At 35.6% G+C, this 18,923-nt stretch overlaps 1 protein-coding gene across 1 annotated transcript; it reads right to left on the reverse strand.

Annotated features, from left to right (window-relative positions):
• Positions 1 to 6,219: 6,219 nt before the first annotated feature.
• LOC108658301 (uncharacterized) lies at positions 6,220 to 15,123 on the reverse strand. Its single transcript, XM_089262945.1, has 5 exons — positions 15,023 to 15,123; positions 10,365 to 10,791; positions 10,119 to 10,302; positions 6,618 to 7,196; positions 6,220 to 6,537 (listed from the first exon to the last, which is right to left on the reverse strand). Exons 2-5 carry the CDS (start codon positions 10,775 to 10,777, stop codon positions 6,265 to 6,267), a joined length of 1,449 nt encoding a protein of 482 aa, XP_089119071.1. The 5' UTR covers positions 10,778 to 10,791; positions 15,023 to 15,123; the 3' UTR covers positions 6,220 to 6,264.
• Between the last annotated feature and the right edge of the window lie 3,800 nt (positions 15,124 to 18,923).

Raw genomic sequence — 18,923 nt, forward strand, 5'->3', positions numbered from 1 at the left:
GAGCTAGAAAGCTGAAATGTTGCAGGTATCCTAGTGTATACGCAGTTAGAATTAAGAATATTTTAAAAAAATTCTCCCGATATCATTTTTATCGAGAAGAAGTGATAAATTAATAGGTTCTTTTCAATTTAATTTTAACACTATTAGACCTGGAGCTTTTCACATTTATTGTGTATATAAAGATATACATACATATATATATATATATATATATATATATATATATTTTGTTATTTACAAATTTTGGATACCACTTCTCTGTAGCCAAAAAGTACTAAGGACTTTAAACATTATAATTATGTTCTGAAAGTTTCATTAACATAGACGGACGGACAACAAATGAATATAATGATATTGCGCAGTTAGCAGAGTTCGTGGTAATGCGAGCGTGTGTACCCAAAAAAAGTGGAGAATGATTAGAATATCAGCTGGCTGAGCTCAGAGTATCTACTAGTCGAGCAGTCTCGACTAGAGCACTCTTTATGTTTTCAGCTTGTTCAGTTTTTCAGTTTTTCTAGAATATACTCTTCTATTTCATCGTTAAAATGTATGTTTGCTAATTTAATACTTTCGATTAAAAAAATTATCAAAAATTATAAAATTATATATTTTACTAGCTGACCCGGCAACCATATCATTTACTTAAGTATGCTTTATTTATTACTAATAATAATGACATTCAAAAGAAAATACAGATTAGTTTCTCATTGTTTTATCTCGCCACGAGAACATGCCACATATAGTTGTCCGTAGGACAATCCCGGTGTTTCCAAATCTAAGCCACATACAGACTTATTGATTGTCATCGTGTATGCCAGTATAATTGGGAATAGAATGTCAGAAGATATAAGAGCTAGAGACTTCAACTTTTTTTTTAAATGTCCGTATATATCACGCGCATAACGAGTTTATCACTAAACAAGTAAGAAAGCTCTAGTCGAGACTGCTCGACTACGAGATCCCCTGAACCCTTCGAGCAACTGATATTTCAATAATAATTCGCACATACACACGCACACACACACACACACACACACACGCATACAAACAAAGACACGCACACACACACACACACGTATAAACATTGAGCTTGGGTTGCGCTGCAGAGTTGGCGATATTATGAGAACTTATTTGTGGAATAATTTAATTTCTAGACGTATGATCGTAATGAAACTTTCAGAACGTAATCATGATGTATAAATGTATGTGTATACCGAAGCTCAAGTCTCTAGTATTTGATATACGACTTCTACAAAGATGATGGTGAGGGGGTGAATTTGGGGGTGGGGGGTAAATTTTAACAAAAACCGAAATTGTATAAAATACATCTTTATATACATTTTAAATTTGGAGACTCTAGCTTGAAAGATGTAGGAGACATAATTTTTTAAGTGATCTTCGATAAGGTTTTTTATCGATAAAAAAGTATCGGAATGAGTTATCGTTTTTTAGTGATAAACTCGATATGCGCGCGATATATACGGACATTTTAAAAAAAAGTTGAGGTCTCTAGATCTTATATCTTCTGAGATCGACGCGTTCATACATACGGACAGACGGACGGACGGACGGACGGACGGACGGACGGACAGACAGACGGACAGGGCCAAATCGACTCAGCTCGTCGTGCTGATCAAGAATATATATACTTTGTGGGGTCTGCCACGCCTCCTTCTGCCTGTTACATACATTTCAACAAAACCATTATACCCTGATTTCCCATTTTCAATGGGTTCAGGGTATAACAAGTAAGAAAGCTCTAGTCGAGACTGCTCGACTACGAGATCCCCTGAACCCTGCAAGCAACTGATATTTCAATAATAATTAGCAAACACACACGCACACACACACGCATCCATTAAAATACACGCACACACACACGCATACAAACAAACACACGCACACACATACACATACAAACAAACACACGCATACACACACACACACACTCACATATACAGGCGATTGCGCTTGGGTTGCGCTGCAGTGTTGGCAATATTTGGAAAATTTATTTGTTGAATAATCTCATTTCTAGACGTACGATCGTAATGAAACTTTCACAAAGTAATCATGATGTTTAAATGTATGTGTATACCGAAGCACAGGTTTCTAGTATTTGATATACGACTTTTACAAAGATGAGGATGAGGGGGTGGATTTAGAGGTGGGGGGTAAATTTTAACAAAAACCGAAATTGTATAAAATACGTCTTAATATATATTTAAAATTTGGACACTCTAGCTATAATGATGTAGGAGATATAATTTTTTAACTGACTTTCGATAAGGTTTTTTATCGATAAAAAAATATCGGAATGAGTTATCGTTTTTTAGTGATAAACTCGATATGCGCGCGATATATATGGACATTTTAAAAAAAAGTTGAAGTCTCTAGCTCTTATATCTTCTGAGATCGACGCGTTCATACATACGGACAGACGGACGGACGGACGGACAGACAGACGGACAGGGCCAAATCGACTCAGCTTGTCGCCCTGATCAAGAATATATATACTTTGTGGGGTCTGCCACGCCTCCTTCTGCCTGTTACATACATTTCAACAAAACCATTATACCCTGATTTCCCATTTTCAATGGGTTCAGGGTATAAAAACGATAACTCATTCCGATACTTTATTAAATAATTATATCTCCTACATCTTTCAAGCTAGAGTCTCCAAATTTAAAATGTATATTAATGAATTTTATACAATTTCGGTTTTTGTTAAAATTTACCCCCCACCCCTAAATCCACCCCCTCACCGTCATCTTTGTAAAAGTCGTATATCAAATACTAGAGACTTGTGCTTCGGTATACACATACATTTAAACATTATGATTACGTTTTGAAAGTTTCATTACGATCGTACGTCTAGAAATTAAATTATTCAACAAATAAGTTCTCATTATATTGCCACACTGCAGCGCAACCAAAGCGCAATCCCCTGTATATGTGAGTGTGTGTGTATGCGTGTGTTTGTTTGTATGTGTATGTGTGTGCGTGTGTTTGTTTGTATGCGTGTGTGTGCGTGTATTTGTATGTATGCGTGTGTGTGTGCTAATTATTATTGAAATATCAGTTGCTGGTAGGGTTCAGGGGATCTCGTAGTCGAGCAGTCTCGACTAGAGCTTTCTTACTTGTTTACTTACTAATTGTGTGTCACTGCACAGGCGTGGTGGGTCCAAGTTACGGAGCAAAATCACCGGAGATGCGACCTTCAATTGTAAGTGGTGCGGTGGCATGTCTGGTAAATCCAATGAATTCAAAATTTCTAAATTAATGTACAGCTTCGGTGGTATCGCAAACTGTATCAACAGATTTGAGTGACACTAATCTGTTGGCAATAATTGTTGTATCTTGAAATGAAACCCATGAAAGTCCACATTTTTATACCCTGAACCCATTGAAAATTGGAAATTAGGGTATAATGGTTTTGTTTAAATGTGTGTAACTGGCAGAAGAAGGCGTGGCAGACCCTACAAAGTGACGACGAGCTGAGTCGATATACCCCTGTCGTTCTGACCGTCCGTATGTATGTATGAGTGCGTTGATCTCAGAAGATACAAAAGCTAGAGAGCTGAAATTGTGCATACTCGTATGCATACGAAGTACGAGTTTGCTTCATTTTCTCGATAACTCATCCGATATCTTTTTTATCGAGAATAATCGAAAAATTGATTTAGTGTTTTCCAGCTTCATTTGAACACTATTAGACCTGGAAGCTTCAGATTTACTGTGTATATACATATGATGAATACAAACATTTTGTGATTTAAAGATTTTGGATACCAAGCCCCCTTCGCCACCACTTTGTAAAAAACACATTTCAAATACTAGAGACTTGTGCTTTAGAATGTACATATATTTTCATCATATTATTCCGCTCTGAAAGTTTCATTAAGATTTTTTGTCTACAAAAGAAATTAATCAAACCAAGCGCAGCCGCTGCCTACTGCGCAGGTATCAGAGCGCGTTCTAATACTTGAGTGTATGAATGTGTACCTAAAAGAAGTGCAGAGAGATTAGAATATCAGATTGGAAAGTTCAGGGTATCGCCTAGTCGAACAGTCTCCACTAGAGCCTTCTTACTTGTTCAATAAAAAACTCACGCATTCGATTAGAAAGATATTCTCTACCATTGCCAATAAATATATTTACAATTTTATAGTTAAAATGAGCTTCACTTTTTGCAATTATGTCTTTAAATACAAAAAAAGTACATCTGATCAATAAAAACAACATAATAGTTTTAATTATCAATCGTTGATGTTGTGATTGAACCGCACACATCAGAATGGACTACAAAAAGTGATCATTGTACTTTGTTTTCCATTTATACAAGGTACACAAATTTTATTGTCTGATTCTACATTATTTAAAAGATTTATATCTTCTAAAAAGCTATTGCGTTTTATTTTTAACAATTTTTCACCTCAATTCACCTTTTGTAACGCATCGTCAGCGAGCTGGATGCGCTGTTAAATGAATTGTTGAAATTATTAAAATCACAAATCCATATGCTACATGGTGACACTCACGCTATTGATCAATGCTGATAGAGCACCAGCGGGAGAGCATATACGTCGATTCAACGTTTCTGTTGATGACGACGTGTCTGGAATCATGGTTGGCAACCGTACAGCAAAGCAAAAAATCATGATTCGAAGGAAAAATAATTCTCTGCAGTTCATTGCTGATACCCATCGTTTATATAATGCTCTCCAATATCCTCTCATTTTTTGTTACTTCTCTCAGGTGATTTCAGACAAACACTTCAACGCCAATCGTCGCCACTGTGGCCCAATGTGGAATGAGTACAACTGATGGTGACCATGTTTTTCAAAAAAGCTATTAGATATTGGTAATGGAAAGGTTGCTATACATAAAAATACTGGATCAATAAAATTACAAACCGATTTCTGCATAATCATCAACCCGCAAGATGCTCTCATTGAGTATGTATACACACAATAAAAAAATCGTGAATGGTTAGCAGAAAGAGCCATTTTATCAGCGAACAAGTAAGAAGGCTCCAGTCGAGACTGCTCGACTGAACCCTCCAATCTGATATTCTCATCATTCTATACTATGGCTTCAATTGCAGATAGGTTTTAGGCTGTAATTGACGTAAAAGGAGGAATAACTAAAAACTAATTAAAATAAATAGGCCTTGTATTATATAAAACAAAAATCCAAAATAAATAACATTAAATAATAGCAATAAACATTGTTTAAGGTTTGTGTAATTACTTATGACGGACAAAATTTTTGTGTAAATACTTTTGACAACTAACTTTTGACTAAGTAATTTTTATTCCCTGAACCCATTGAAAATGGGAAATCAGGGTATAATGTTTTTGTGAAAAAGTATGTAACAGGCAGAAGGAATCATCGCAGACCCCATAAAGTATATATATTCTTGATTAGCACGACGAGCTGAGTCGATATAGCCCTGTCCGTCTGTCCGTACGTCCGTCCGTCCGTCCGTCCGTCCGCCCGCCCGTCCGTCTGTATGAGTGCGTCGATCTCAGAAGATACAAAAGCTAGAGACCTGAAATTTGGCATGCATACTCGTGTATACCATACCACTCTGGTCAGTGACCATACGCAGTGCGAGTTTGCTTTATTTTTTCGATAAATCATCCTATAACTTTTTTTATCGAGAATAATAGAAAAATTGGTTTTGTGTTTTCAGTCTCATATGAACACTATTAGACCTAGAAATACAAACATTTTGTAATTTACAGATTTTTCGCCCCAAATTTGTAAAAAAGGCATTTCAAATACTAAAGTGTGCTTTGGAATGTACATACATACATTAGAACATTATGATTACGTTCTGAAAGCTTCATTAGGATTGTAAGTCTAGAAATTAAATTATTCAACAAATAAATTCTCCCAATATTTCCCACACTGCAGCGCAGCCCAAGCGCAGTCGCTGCTTACTGTGCAGTTAGCAGAGCGTGTTTTTATACGTGCGTGCGGATGCATGTGTATGTATGTATATGTGCATAAATGAAGTACAGAATAATTAAAATATCAGCTTGGAGGGTTCAGGGTATCTCCCAGTCGAGCAGTCTCGACTAGAGCCTTCTTATTTGTTTATTTTGACGAATAGCGAATCTTTTAGCATTTGATTAGCTCTATAATTGGTGATTTTAGGTAAGTGTCCGTTTTCAAGTTAAGTTCATTCGTAAATAAAATGAAGTCAACTGATCGCTGTATTAAAAGAAGTTTACATTTTTATTTGGCGATATTTGTCATTCAATATTCTCTAGGACAGACGTCCAGAAGGTTATCTAAAATATCATCATTGCGATTTAACTCATTGCTATGTAGGTAATTATATGACTCGTCAATGCAGTCAATGTATGGTCGAAAATTGGAGCAGTCATAATTAATGGTAACGCTGCTCGTGATCTCAGAGTTGGAGGTGGTAGGTGCTATCAATTTTATATTAGTTTCTATATTGGAATCCATTTTATTTGGCGATATAACATTCTCACTAGCTGTTGTAATCTCATCCTCGGTATAGATCTAAATAAAGATAATAATTATAATAAAATTATAAATATATAAAGACTATTATTAATAATATCATTAAATATTAATCTCACCATACTAGAACAGCCCAACTTATTATTGATTATACTATTTAGGCATGATGGGTTATCGATAATACCCGTGGTGCTAATTATAATGGTGCCTAGCTCACATTGTTGCGGTAGAATAGCTTCATTATTTGAACGGATGAACGAAGTATCTGGGTATAGAAAAGTGGCGTCATGATCGTGTGAACAGTTTGATAATGTCAGCCCATCACCTAGGCTTAACTCTACTTCAGTTACGGTCAGGGAACCCAATTGTACATCTTGTTCAGCACTATTATTGTTAGGGCTAGATATTTGTGCCTTCTCGTTTACCATATAATATGATGAGAGGTTTGGAGACCGGTCATGAGGACCTCCGGTATTTTTCGAATTGGATAACTGGCATTTTGTTAATAATGTTTGACAGTGCTTAGTCTCTGGCGAGGAATGGTTTGACTTTGAGTTGGTTGATTTGCGATTTCTTATCCGTTTTCTATCACATTTTCTTGGATCCACTCCTAGTTCCCAATATCCTCCCTTGCCCTTTTCTTCACGTTTACGGTTGCGAAAGCAATGATGCAGCGATAGATTATGCCTAATCGAGTTCTAAAAAAAAAAAAAACAATTATTAAACAAGTATAAAAAACTCTAGTCGAGAGTGCTCGACTACATACTACTGTCAATCAAAATAATAAAAACTCTTATTTAATATGGCTAAATTTCAATTTCGATATTTAACTAGTAAGACAGCTCTAGTCGCTCGACTGCTCGACTACGAGATCCTCTGAACCCTTCAAACAACTGATATTTCAATACACACGTACAAAAACGCACACACACACATACATGCACAGACGCAGGCGACTGCTGTTGAATAATTTAATTTTTAGACGTACGATCGTAATGAAACTTTCAGAACGTAATAATAATGTTTAAATGTATGTATATACCGAAGCACAAGTCTTTAGTATTTGAAATACGCGTTTTACAAATATGAGGGTGAGGGGGGGGATATAGGGGTGGGGTCAATTCGAAAAGAGTCTAGTATTTAAAATACGCCTTTAACAAAGGTAAGGGTGAGGGGGTGGATATATGGGCGGGGGGTAAATTACAACAAAAATCGAAATTATATAAAATACATACATATATGTACATTAGTCTACATTTAAAATTTGGAAGCTCCATATCTAAATCGACTCAGTATGAAATCGATTTATTTTTAATTATTTGCAGTAAATATGACTATTTGGACAAACAAAACACAAAAACTTTGTGAAACAAACAAATTTTTACAAAATAACCCAAACCTTTCGATTTGCATGCCTCTACAGGTAAATGCGACCTTTTTAATTATATTTTGTACGTTTTTATGTTTGGGCTAGCTTGGGAATGCCAAAATTTTTGTTGATATTAAACAGGATATCTTCCTCAACACGTGTGTATAAGCCGTTGCTCGAAACTCGCCGGAAATCAAAAGATATAGACTACTTTAGGTGAAATAAACTATTAAATTTAGAGGTTTTGTAAATTTTAAGCAGATCTTCAATGAAAGGTCGTATTAACATAGAATATTACACCCGGAACCCATTGAAAAAGGGAAATCAGGGTATAATGGTTTCGTAAAAAATATGTAACGCGCAGAAGGAATCATCGCAGACCCCATAGTTATATATATTTTTGATCAGGGCTGAAATTTTGCATGCAAACTCATGTATACCATACGTAGTATGATTTGATCATATTTTTTTTTTTATATTTTTTTCGAGGATAATCGATAAATGGATATTTTTTTTTCAGTCTAATTTGGACACTATTAAGCTTGGAGACTTCAGATTTACTGTGTATATACAAATGATGAATACAAACATTTTGTAAGTTACAGATTTTTTATACCACGCCCCCTTCGCCTTCAATTTGTAAAAAACTTCTTTCAAGTTTTAGAAACTTGTTCTTTGCAGTGTACATACATTTGAAGATTTTGATTACGTTCTGAAAGTTTCATTAATAATGTATTTCTGCAAATGAAATTATTATACAAATAAATTCTCATAATATTGTCCACACTGCAGCACAGCCCAAGCGCGGTTAGCGGCGCGGGCGCTTGCGTGAGTATCGATGCATATGTATATGTAAGAAAAGTGCATAAAAAAGTGTAGAATGGAGGGTTCAGGGTATCTCCAGGTCGAGCAGTCTCGACTAGAGGCTTCTTATTTGTTTTGTATTCTATTAGTACTAAACCATTCTTGAAAACGCAATATTTTTTATACAACTCAATTAACAAGTGGAACATTTTTTACAATAACTCGCTGGTTTTTACAACGTTGTCACTCTCACAACTATAACTACCCTTAAAATTAATCAATTTGCAAAGCTCTGTCGGCTACTATCCCGTAGATCAATTTATTTTCATATGGCATTAACTTTTTTAAAATAGTTTCATATCATAGTTTTTTGATTTATGGCCACGCTACACCGGCAGAGGCCCAACTGTGCGTTGCGCCGCTTGTCACAGCCCCATCTCACTCTTTGTAATTTTGGTGGAAAAGCTGAAATATATTGACTGCTTCAGCGCCATTTAGCAAAACTAAACTAACTAACTGCTGATGTTATTCCAAGAGTGTGCTAGAACAAGTTTGAATGTATGTGTGCACACAAATAGGAAAACTGTTGCAGCAGCTGCACGTGCGTTTGTTAATTGACCAAATATTTGCTAATTTCATTCATAATTAGCTATAATGGCATCTGACTTGAACCACTGACCAGAGAACCTAGCCTGAACCTAAAAGTGAGAAGCCGAGCAAATACGAAGTTGTGTGGGTCGCAATCCCCAAAAATAAGTGTGCAAAACGCTTTACACTACGTGTCCGGTCTATGTGTTCTCTGGTCAGTGCTTGAACTTGACTGTTTTTAATCGATAAAAACATTACTGGATGATTTATTGATTTAAAAAAAAAAAATCAGGTCTCGTCGCTCTAATCAAGAATTTATTTACTTTTAGCAAAATCCCTATACCCTGATTTTACATTTTCATATTTATGTATTTTTATTCAGGGAATAAAAATGTTGTCAATTTTATATACTGTGTATATTTAACGTACTTTGGTAACTAAGCGAATTCTGTACTTTCAATAATATAATTATATATTAATATAAGTATAAGTGTGCAGTCGGTAGTAACAAACTTTGGAATATATATGTATATAGTTTTTCTCTATTTATCACGCTATCAACCAGCATATGTATGTATATAATTTTTCAAACAGTAGTTAATTGACTAATTTATAAATTATATGAGTGTTCGAAAATTATATTATATAATTTTTCTTAATATACCAGATAAAGTATTTCGCGATGACTCGTGAGTCGTCTTGCGCTTGGTAGAGTCACAAATTTCAGATAATCACATGAACGGACGGATGGTGAGCGGATACTACTATATATGTACAATATACTGACTTCGTCTATGGGGATAGACGTGAATTGTCATTTTGAATATGTAGGGTTGGCTTAAGTTAATTTCAGACTCACATTCCATTTCTTACGCACTCGGAAAAATGCGAATTTAGACTCAATCCATGCACAAATTTGTTGAAGTGTAACGCGTCCGTTTTCGAGCATCGCCATCCCAATAATATGGGAGTAGTTAAATGGTGGCTTGTGAGTTACATCTGTCTTATATAAATAAGCCGATTTTTCATATTCCGCCAAATCACTGTAATGATATTTTGTTCATATATGTTCCTAAATGTCTATGTATAACTGGATCATTATTACCTTTTAATTTTGTTAATAAAAATATCGTATCTCTCCGCTGGCGTTGGACGCTTTAACAGTGTTGATGATGAGTTTTGTTTTCTGGAGTCAGGGTAATTGATAATATTTCGGATAAAAGAGTTATTTGCCGAATTTTTTGACGAACATTGTTCTAACGGTGTTAATATCTTTTGAGCTTTGAGACTTTCGACCCCAGTGGTCATATGCCGATTTTCAGCTTGAATATTGATATCATCCTCAGAGTTGCCATCAATTGTTTTTGACCACGTCAGATTTTGATTACGTAATAACCAATTTAAATTTGTTAACTCACGCTCCTCGTCAGAATCATCCATTTCTGGAGCTTTTGCGTCACGGAAGTATCCAGAGATCTGCTCATCGTTTCGTCCAAGATTTGTTTTCGAGCTTATCATTTTTCCTTGTCTATCTATTAAAAAAACGTCCATTGTCAAAGTTGTATATTTAATTTGAATATTCATTCCAAAAACTGTCTCTCCTGAATGATTCATTGTAGATTCCCTAATAATGTTTAAAATGCGATTCAAAACTAGTAAGAGTCCACTAGGCTTGACTGTTCACCTTAAATATAATTAAATCCTGCTAGGAGCCAATATATACAATACTGTATGCATAGTTAATGCAGTTTGCACAGAGGCTGCGCATTAAGACCAAGTGCAACCTACTATTTGAAATGTGGTAACCATATCAAGGTCTAGTACCCATGGCATACAAGCCGCACTTAAAAAAAAAGTTGATGCATCGACTTTTATCGAAATAAGTAAGAACGTTGCAGTCGGACACTACCAACTGCAGAATATCATGCAAGAAAATGTAGTTTTCCTCGATTTACACGCCTCTAGTGGCCGTAGACACTTCAGTTTTTAGAACAAGCTAACGGTAACCTAACTGACTTACGCTCTAAAAAGCTGAAAATTTTCGATATGCCTAAAGAGGCGTAACAATTATTTTTGGGTTATCGATGGAGTAGGTTACTAGCTCTTAAACTGTAGGAGATATAAACTGCAAATTGCCTCGCCCTCTGTGGGAGGACATATATCCATCATAACTTTTTGGTCTTGGGTGGCCAGCGTTAGTAAGTATACAAAATTTTAGGTCTCTAGCATCAACAGTGACCAAAATATAGCACAATTTGAATAATCACTATGCCTTCAGGTCTGATTTGCCATTTTTATACCCTGAACCCATTGAAAATGGGAAATCAGGGTATAATGGTTTTGTTAAAAGTATGTAACAGGCAGAAGGAGGCGTGGCAGACCCCACAAAGTATATATATTCTTGATCAGGGCGACTAGCTGAGTCGATTTGGCCCTGTCCGTCTGTCTGTCCGTCCGTCCGTATGTATGAACGCGTCGATTTCAGAAGATATAAGAGCTAGAGACTTCAACTTTTTTAAAAATGTCCGTATATATCACGCGCATATCGAGTTTATCACTAAAAAACGATAACTCATTCCGATACTTTTTTATCGATAAAAAACCTTATCGAAGATCACTTTAAAAATTATATCTCCTACATCTTTCAAGCTAGAGTCTCCAAATTTAAAATGTATATTAAGATGTATTTTAGACAATTTCGGTTTTTGTTAAAATTTACCCTCCACCCCTTAATCCACCCCCTCACCATCATCTTTGTAAAAGTCGTATATCAAATACTAGAGACTTGTGCTTCGGTATACACATACATTTCAACATTATGATTACTTTCTGAAAGTTTCAGTACGATCGTACGTCTAGAAATTAAATTATTCAACGAATAAGTTCTCATAATATTGCCACACTGCAGCGCAACTCAAGCGCAATCGCTTGTATATGTGAGTGTGTGTGTATGCGTGTGTTTGTTTGTATGTGTATGTGTGTGCGTTTGTTTGTTTGTATTCGTGTGTGTGTGTGTGTGCGTGTGCTAATTATTATTGAAATATCAGTTGGTTGTAGGGTTCAGGGGATCTCGTAGTCGAGCAGTCTCGACTAGAGCTTTCTTACTTGTTTGTTATTCTTTATATAATCAAAACAACGTTCTAGCTTTAAATTTCTAGAAGATACAGTTTTACCCAATTCTCAACGCCTCAATTGGCGTATATCCGCCATAGCTTGGATGGTCAGCACGAATCTACATTTACTTTATAAATCGGATATATGCACGAGTATGTGTTCCAAATTATCTAGCATCAATAGCGGCGAAAAGAACGTTCATATACTCATTTCAATTTTGTGAAGTAAGAAAAGTTTAGTCGAGAGTACTACGCTGAATCAAACTAATAAAAAAGCACAATTAGTCCGGCTCAAAACTTCAATTTCACTATATTTAAAATTATAATTTATAAAAATTTATGAAGCCTCAAATCAGAATGCAAAAGCTTAAGACGTCGAGCTACTCAAATTTTGCATGCACTTTTTTTTCGTGTTTGCTCAGCCGCTTGTGACCTGAGCAGTGAATATAACACCCGACGAAAACATGTGTCAAAACTGAAATAGGTTTACTACTGCAGCGTCCTCTATCAAATCTATCGATCTGATTCTTAAAAAATACAATAACATATTTGATTGTATGTGTGCGGACGTATATATATACTATATATTTTATTCAAAGAACATAAAATATAAAAATATTCAAAAATACTCAATACACTACAAAGCTTTTGATTGAGAGGCGTGTTTCTACAGATTCGGGAGGAAATAATAAATTTTAGGAGCTTGGCCACTTTTGCATTATAAGACTTCAAAGATACGGCTTGCGGCGGTTGAAGAAATGCTGCCATGATTACAAGTTGATAAAAATATATGTATTTAAATATCAATCAAATCAATGCAAAAAGCATCAGCATTGATGCTTTGATGATTGTTCACAAAGGTTCGTTTTTTTAAAAGTATTTTCCCACTAAAAAAACTTTTGTTTGCTCAAAAAAGTTGACAACACTCTTATATCTTCTGAGATCGACGCTTTCAAACAGACAGACGGACAGGCGGATAGAGCTAAACCGACTTCAGTTCCTGCCTGTTACATGCATTTTAACATAACCATTATACCCTAATTTCCCATTTTCAATGGGCTGAGGATGTAAAATATAACGGGTTGAGATGAACTTGATAGGCGCGCTTTGTATACGGACATTTTAAAAATTTACCTCTTATATCTTCTGAGATCGACGCGTTCAAGCATACAGACAGACAGGGCTAAATCGACCCTGATTAAGGATTTTTTTTTTTGCCTGTTACAAACATTTCAACAATACCACTATATCCCATTTTTAATGGGTTCAGGACGTAAGAAAACATTCCCTAATCATTAATTGTTAGTTATTGTTATTTGCTTTTTGTTTAGTATAGTCAGAAAGCAAATAAAAAAGTAAAAGAAAACAAAATTAGTTTCTGCTTACAAAAAAGAAACAATCACGCACACCCACTCAGACACATACGCGCATGGACGCCTTTTGAAAGAACATTTTAATGTTTTCAAGTATCTAGCGATAATTTATGTGTACATTTTTACATTTAAAATTTTGTTTTCTTCTTTTTATTTGATTGAATTATAAATACGCCAATTTTCAAGCTTCATTTTATTATGCTTAGCTTAACAACGAGCGGATATCTTTAGTGCTATAGCAATTTTTACTACATGAAACGCTGTAGTTTCGAGAACAAATTCTTATTGTAGCTCTCTTTCACTCATAGTGTACTCCAGGGGATGAACCCGTGGCACACAAGGAGCACACTTCATGTGTGTTTGTGAATGTGGGTGTGTGTGTATGGATACAGGTTATCTTCGCTGTGTTATTCAGCTCTTGACTAATACGCTCTCTATTGGCTATTTTTATGAAGTTCAGAGAACATGGAAAGTCGATGACGTGATTGGCTGCACGACTCATCGTTTGCTTTACCGCTAAAAGGGTAGAATAGTATTTGCGACTGATTGGACGCCGAATGCGAAAAGACGTATGGACGCCATTTTAAATGAATGCTTTGGGGATATTTACGATACGTACATATATACATATGTATATGTCCATATATATGTATGTGTATAAACCATTTCTTTTTTTTCCACGGCCTTATTATATTTAAAATGCAGCCATTAAAAACAAGAGAACAAATGAAATTAATATATTTGACTTCATTCAGTATCATATTGGAATCGCAAAGAAGCACAGAAGTATGTAATTCGAAGCCTTCGCATAATATTATAATAATAATAGTATTTGTTATTTAGTAACATCTTTTTGTTTGTATTAATTTTCATTGATCACAATTGTCTCCAGTTCACTAATCAGTTGATCCATATATGTATGTTTTTAATGATTTTGCGGTCCTAAGTATTTCACAAGCTATCGCCCATACAAAAGCAGTTTTGAGCAATTCGGTATTGGCTGTGGCCATTTATATACATAATTCAACAATGACGTAAACACTTTATGAAAAGAAAACTGTAATTGAACTGCTGGGAAACTTTTCGGACACTCCAAAGAATGATATTTATACGGTATTTATTATATATATATAAACAACACGTAGTAAAATTTAATATAAAATATTATTGATAATCCAGAAGTTTAATGTCGTGATATATATATATATATATATTATATTAAATTTTACTACGTGTTTGGTTAGTTGCACAAAAAGAATATAAGGTGTCGACCATACTGTTTCAGACGAGCTGCTTGAATTACACTGCAGTTGTTCCAGTTCGAATACACCTGTGTATCCTATTGCTTGTCTGGTCATCACGCTATAGCTACCCCTATATGTAACCATACCATATATATATATGTATGGTATGGTATGTATATATATTGAGTAAGGTACCTAACTGGGTACATTGGTCATATAGGAATGCTAAAAGTATTGTGTGAACGGGCGGTCAGGTAGTTAGCTACACGCAAATGGTCAGAAAAGTTCAGTGACCCAGCCCATTTGTGGCCAAGCGAGTAACTAACGTAATATCCCTATTGTAGCCCAAATGTTGACGCCACTGCGCAACTACTTAACAGGCGTCAACCGAACTGCTGAAAATACTACATTACGCATATATATCCATATATGTAACTATTCGTGGACAGAGCCGAAAAACAACGAGCTGACATCGACCACCGTCCATTTCCGAAGGGCAAAAAGCGTCACACATACCCAAAATCAACCCCTAGTTGGTATACCCTGTATCAAATAGGTCATTTGTCATTGTAAGATGTGTACACCTGCCTAATATTAAATCATTGCTTCAGTTTTCTTATGTCTATAAAATATCTACATATTATGGATTTTTTAGATTAGCTCAGCTAAATTAATTTAATATACCGAAGTCTTAAAGAGATATAGTTTGTTGGCCAAATAAGGCACAATGTTTACAGCTAACTGTTTACAGGGAATTCTTAAGTTTTTTAGGATGATTGCACACAATATGCCCCCGTTAATATATACATATGTATGCATGTCTGTACAATTTTTGACTAGAAAGGGTAGGAAGTCGAACGAATCTTATCATATAGAGAGAAGGTATAGTTTAATGAGAATAAATACGTAAATTTAATGGGTCCCTAAGACAAACAGAAATGTATGATCTATCCCATCTTCGGAGCTAGAATCTCTAAATGTTGTTATTGATATATTGTAAAGTAGACCCTAAGAGTTTGCACAGACAAATATTTAAGAGAATAGGTCGTATGCTGAACATTTCGTTGAAATCCGTATTGAAATACATGTTATTTAACGAAATTTTTGTATACATACATAACAAAGATATGTATAAACACAGGTGAGAAAGGTCTAGTCGAGACTGGTTGACTACGAGATCTCCTGAACCCTTCAAGCAACAGACGCACACGCATACACACACACACACGCATGTACACAGCAAACGCACGCATGCATAAATACGCATTGGCTGCAGTGTGGGCTTTCTATGGGAACTCAATTGTTTGATAACTTTTCTTTTGGATGGACTATCTTCATGAAACTTTCAGATTATGATTCTAGCATGTCATGTTGATAATTTGGTAAACGAAGCAAACATTTTATTCTTATCGGTAACAACGAGCTGCGATACAAATTACATATTTACTATTACTATGAACTAAACAAGCTTCCAGTTTTACTTACACTGTGATGCCACTGGCGGTCCCAACATATTCTCAACAATGTTAGTTGACAAATATAGCTGCGTAAATATCAAATGCCCATTCCAAATAGGCGTAAGCAAGAAGCAAAAAGGTGGAGCGCATGTATCCAATTCAATTAAACATTAAAAAAGTTTTCGCGAAACTGTTAGAATGCTGACCGAGAAAAATGGTGAATTTTGGCATCATCAGCTGACAGAAGATACCCCGTACAGAGTAATTGTAAGAGGCATTCATCGTAATGTGTCTAAATATTTAATTGCACGCACGTTCACCGAAAATGGCTACACAGTCAAGAACATTTATTGTCCCAGGAAGCCAGACAGGCGTAATATAGAAGATAACCCAGAGGATGACGAAGACACAATTAGCCTGAAAACTAGGCAGAGCTTGTTTTACGTCCCCTTAAAGAAGACTCAAAATGTTAGTGAGGCACTTAAGATTACGCAAATCGGAAGACACAGAGTGTGAGTTACTAAGGAGAAGTTTAGTAAAGATCTCATGCAAAGTTTTAGTTGTCAAGATTTTGGACATACGCGAAATTACTACCTTAAAAAACTAGTATGTGGTAAATGCTAAAGCAATCATTCTACAGGATCAGATCGTGTGATCTCAGGTTTTAGCCTGATATCGATATGTGCTAACTGTGGTGGTGATCATATATCTAGCTACAAAAACACTTCAGTCAAAATTGAGCTGAGCAAAAAGCTTAAGCCCGCAGCAAGATTGCCACAAGATAGAATTCTAAACAGTAACAAAAGTAAACAAGTAAGAACGTTGCAGTCGGGCGCTACCGACTGCGGAATACTCATTCACAGTCCCTTTGTAAATTTAATTTAATTTAAAAAAATTAGTACAAAACAACTATGCTTTTTGATTATATTGTAGCTTTTGGTCATTTTTATCGAGTAATCGATAATTATTATATTGATCGTGCACTTTTTGAGTACAAATGTATGGTAATTTTCGTTGATAGCTTTCGGTCACACCTATTGCAGATTCTTTAGCGTTTGCTTACATTACAAATGCGCGCTTTTTAGCATTCTAAGAATTGCGATTGATTTCTGGATTTTCTAGCTGTTATTGTAGTTTTGTCAGATGACGCTCTGTTATTAGCTTATTGTATTTTAGCTACCAGTTTGTGAAGCAAAGCGATAGCGTGGGCGCTAAAGGCGTCGCAAGTTATGTTACGGCGACGGAGATTCAAATCCCCATCGGGTTTTTTTTTTTATCATACATATTTCGTTTTTTATAAAATAGATATTTTATTCTTTTTTCTAATTGAACAATTTTATAAGTTTAAATTTGTTTCTTCTTAAAAAGCCCTCATATATGTATGTACGCATATATGCATGTATATGTATGTACATAAGTCTGCACGCATATGTAGCATCAAGCATTACAGCCTTTCTTATGCACGCGCTCATTTGTATGTGTGTATGTATGTAATGCAAATTTATCATCCGCTACTCTGGCTCTTCTTTTCTATAATGCGTCATATCAAGAATCTCATTTTTGGATTTCATTTTAATTGCATTCGTCGACAGTAGGTGGTGGCGCTGTCAGCAAAGGCGCCGGTTCAATTTGTTTTTGTTCTTTTGACAAACATGGCTTGGGTGCGAGTTCAAATCCCGCGGAAAACTCTTTTTTGTATTGCAAATTTTGTTATTTTAGCTTCTTTTATATTTTTTAAGTATTTAAATTTTACTTTTCAATTTTATAAAAAGAGGCGTGACAATTATTTTTGGGGCATCGATAGAGGAGGTTACCAGTAACTCAACTATCCAAATTTGAAGCTTCTAGCTCTTAAACTGTAGGAGATATAAAGTTTTGCGGTTTGCCACGCCCCCTTTGGGCGGACATATATCCACTATAGCTTGTTGGACTTGGGAGGTCAACTCGCGTATATATCAATAGTACCTAAAATATAGCCAAATTTGAAAAATCACTATATCTTCACGTCCGATTTGCCACGCCCCTATTAGGCGTAGACATAAAATTTTTTCATCATTATAGAATTATAGCATTAGCTCACGTGCGAAATTTCAACGTTCTAGCTTTAGAACTTTAGGAGATACAGTTTTATCTGATTTGCCACGCCCCCAATGGGCGTAGATATATCCACTATAGCTTTTTGGACTTGGGGGGTCAACGCGGATCTACATACCAAATTTCAACTCTCTAGCTCTTCAACTAACATGATTTCTGGTATATCGGAAAATGCATTTTCCGATTTGCCCCGCCCCTAGTGGGCGGATCGGGAAAATTTTAACACTTTATAAATCGGAGTTATACACGAGTATGTGTTCAAAATTTCAAGTCTCTAGCTTCAATAGCGGCGAAATGAACTGCGTTCATACGGACAGACGGACGGACGGACAGACGGACAGACGGACGGACAGCAAGACGGACATTGCACAAAACCAATATAC

The sequence above is a fragment of the Drosophila navojoa genome, chromosome 6, assembly GCF_054131105.1.
Source record: "Drosophila navojoa isolate 15081-1374.11 chromosome 6, UAZ_NAV_1.0, whole genome shotgun sequence".
Taxonomy (NCBI): domain Eukaryota; kingdom Metazoa; phylum Arthropoda; class Insecta; order Diptera; family Drosophilidae; genus Drosophila; species Drosophila navojoa.

What these genes read in the sequence shown, in the direction of transcription:
- LOC108658301 (XM_089262945.1), bottom strand. Translation starts at nt 10,777, where the DNA reads ATGATAAGCTCGAAAACAAATCTTGGACGAAACGATGAGCAGATCTCT. An exon ending in TTTATTAACAAAATTAAAAG is followed by an intron (nt 10,303 to 10,364) that starts GTAATAATGATC and finishes ATATCATTACAG; the next exon opens with TGATTTGGCGGAATATGAAA. An exon ending in AGTTGGGCTGTTCTAGTATG is followed by an intron (nt 6,538 to 6,617) that starts GTGAGATTAATA and finishes ATCTTTATTTAG; the next exon opens with ATCTATACCGAGGATGAGAT.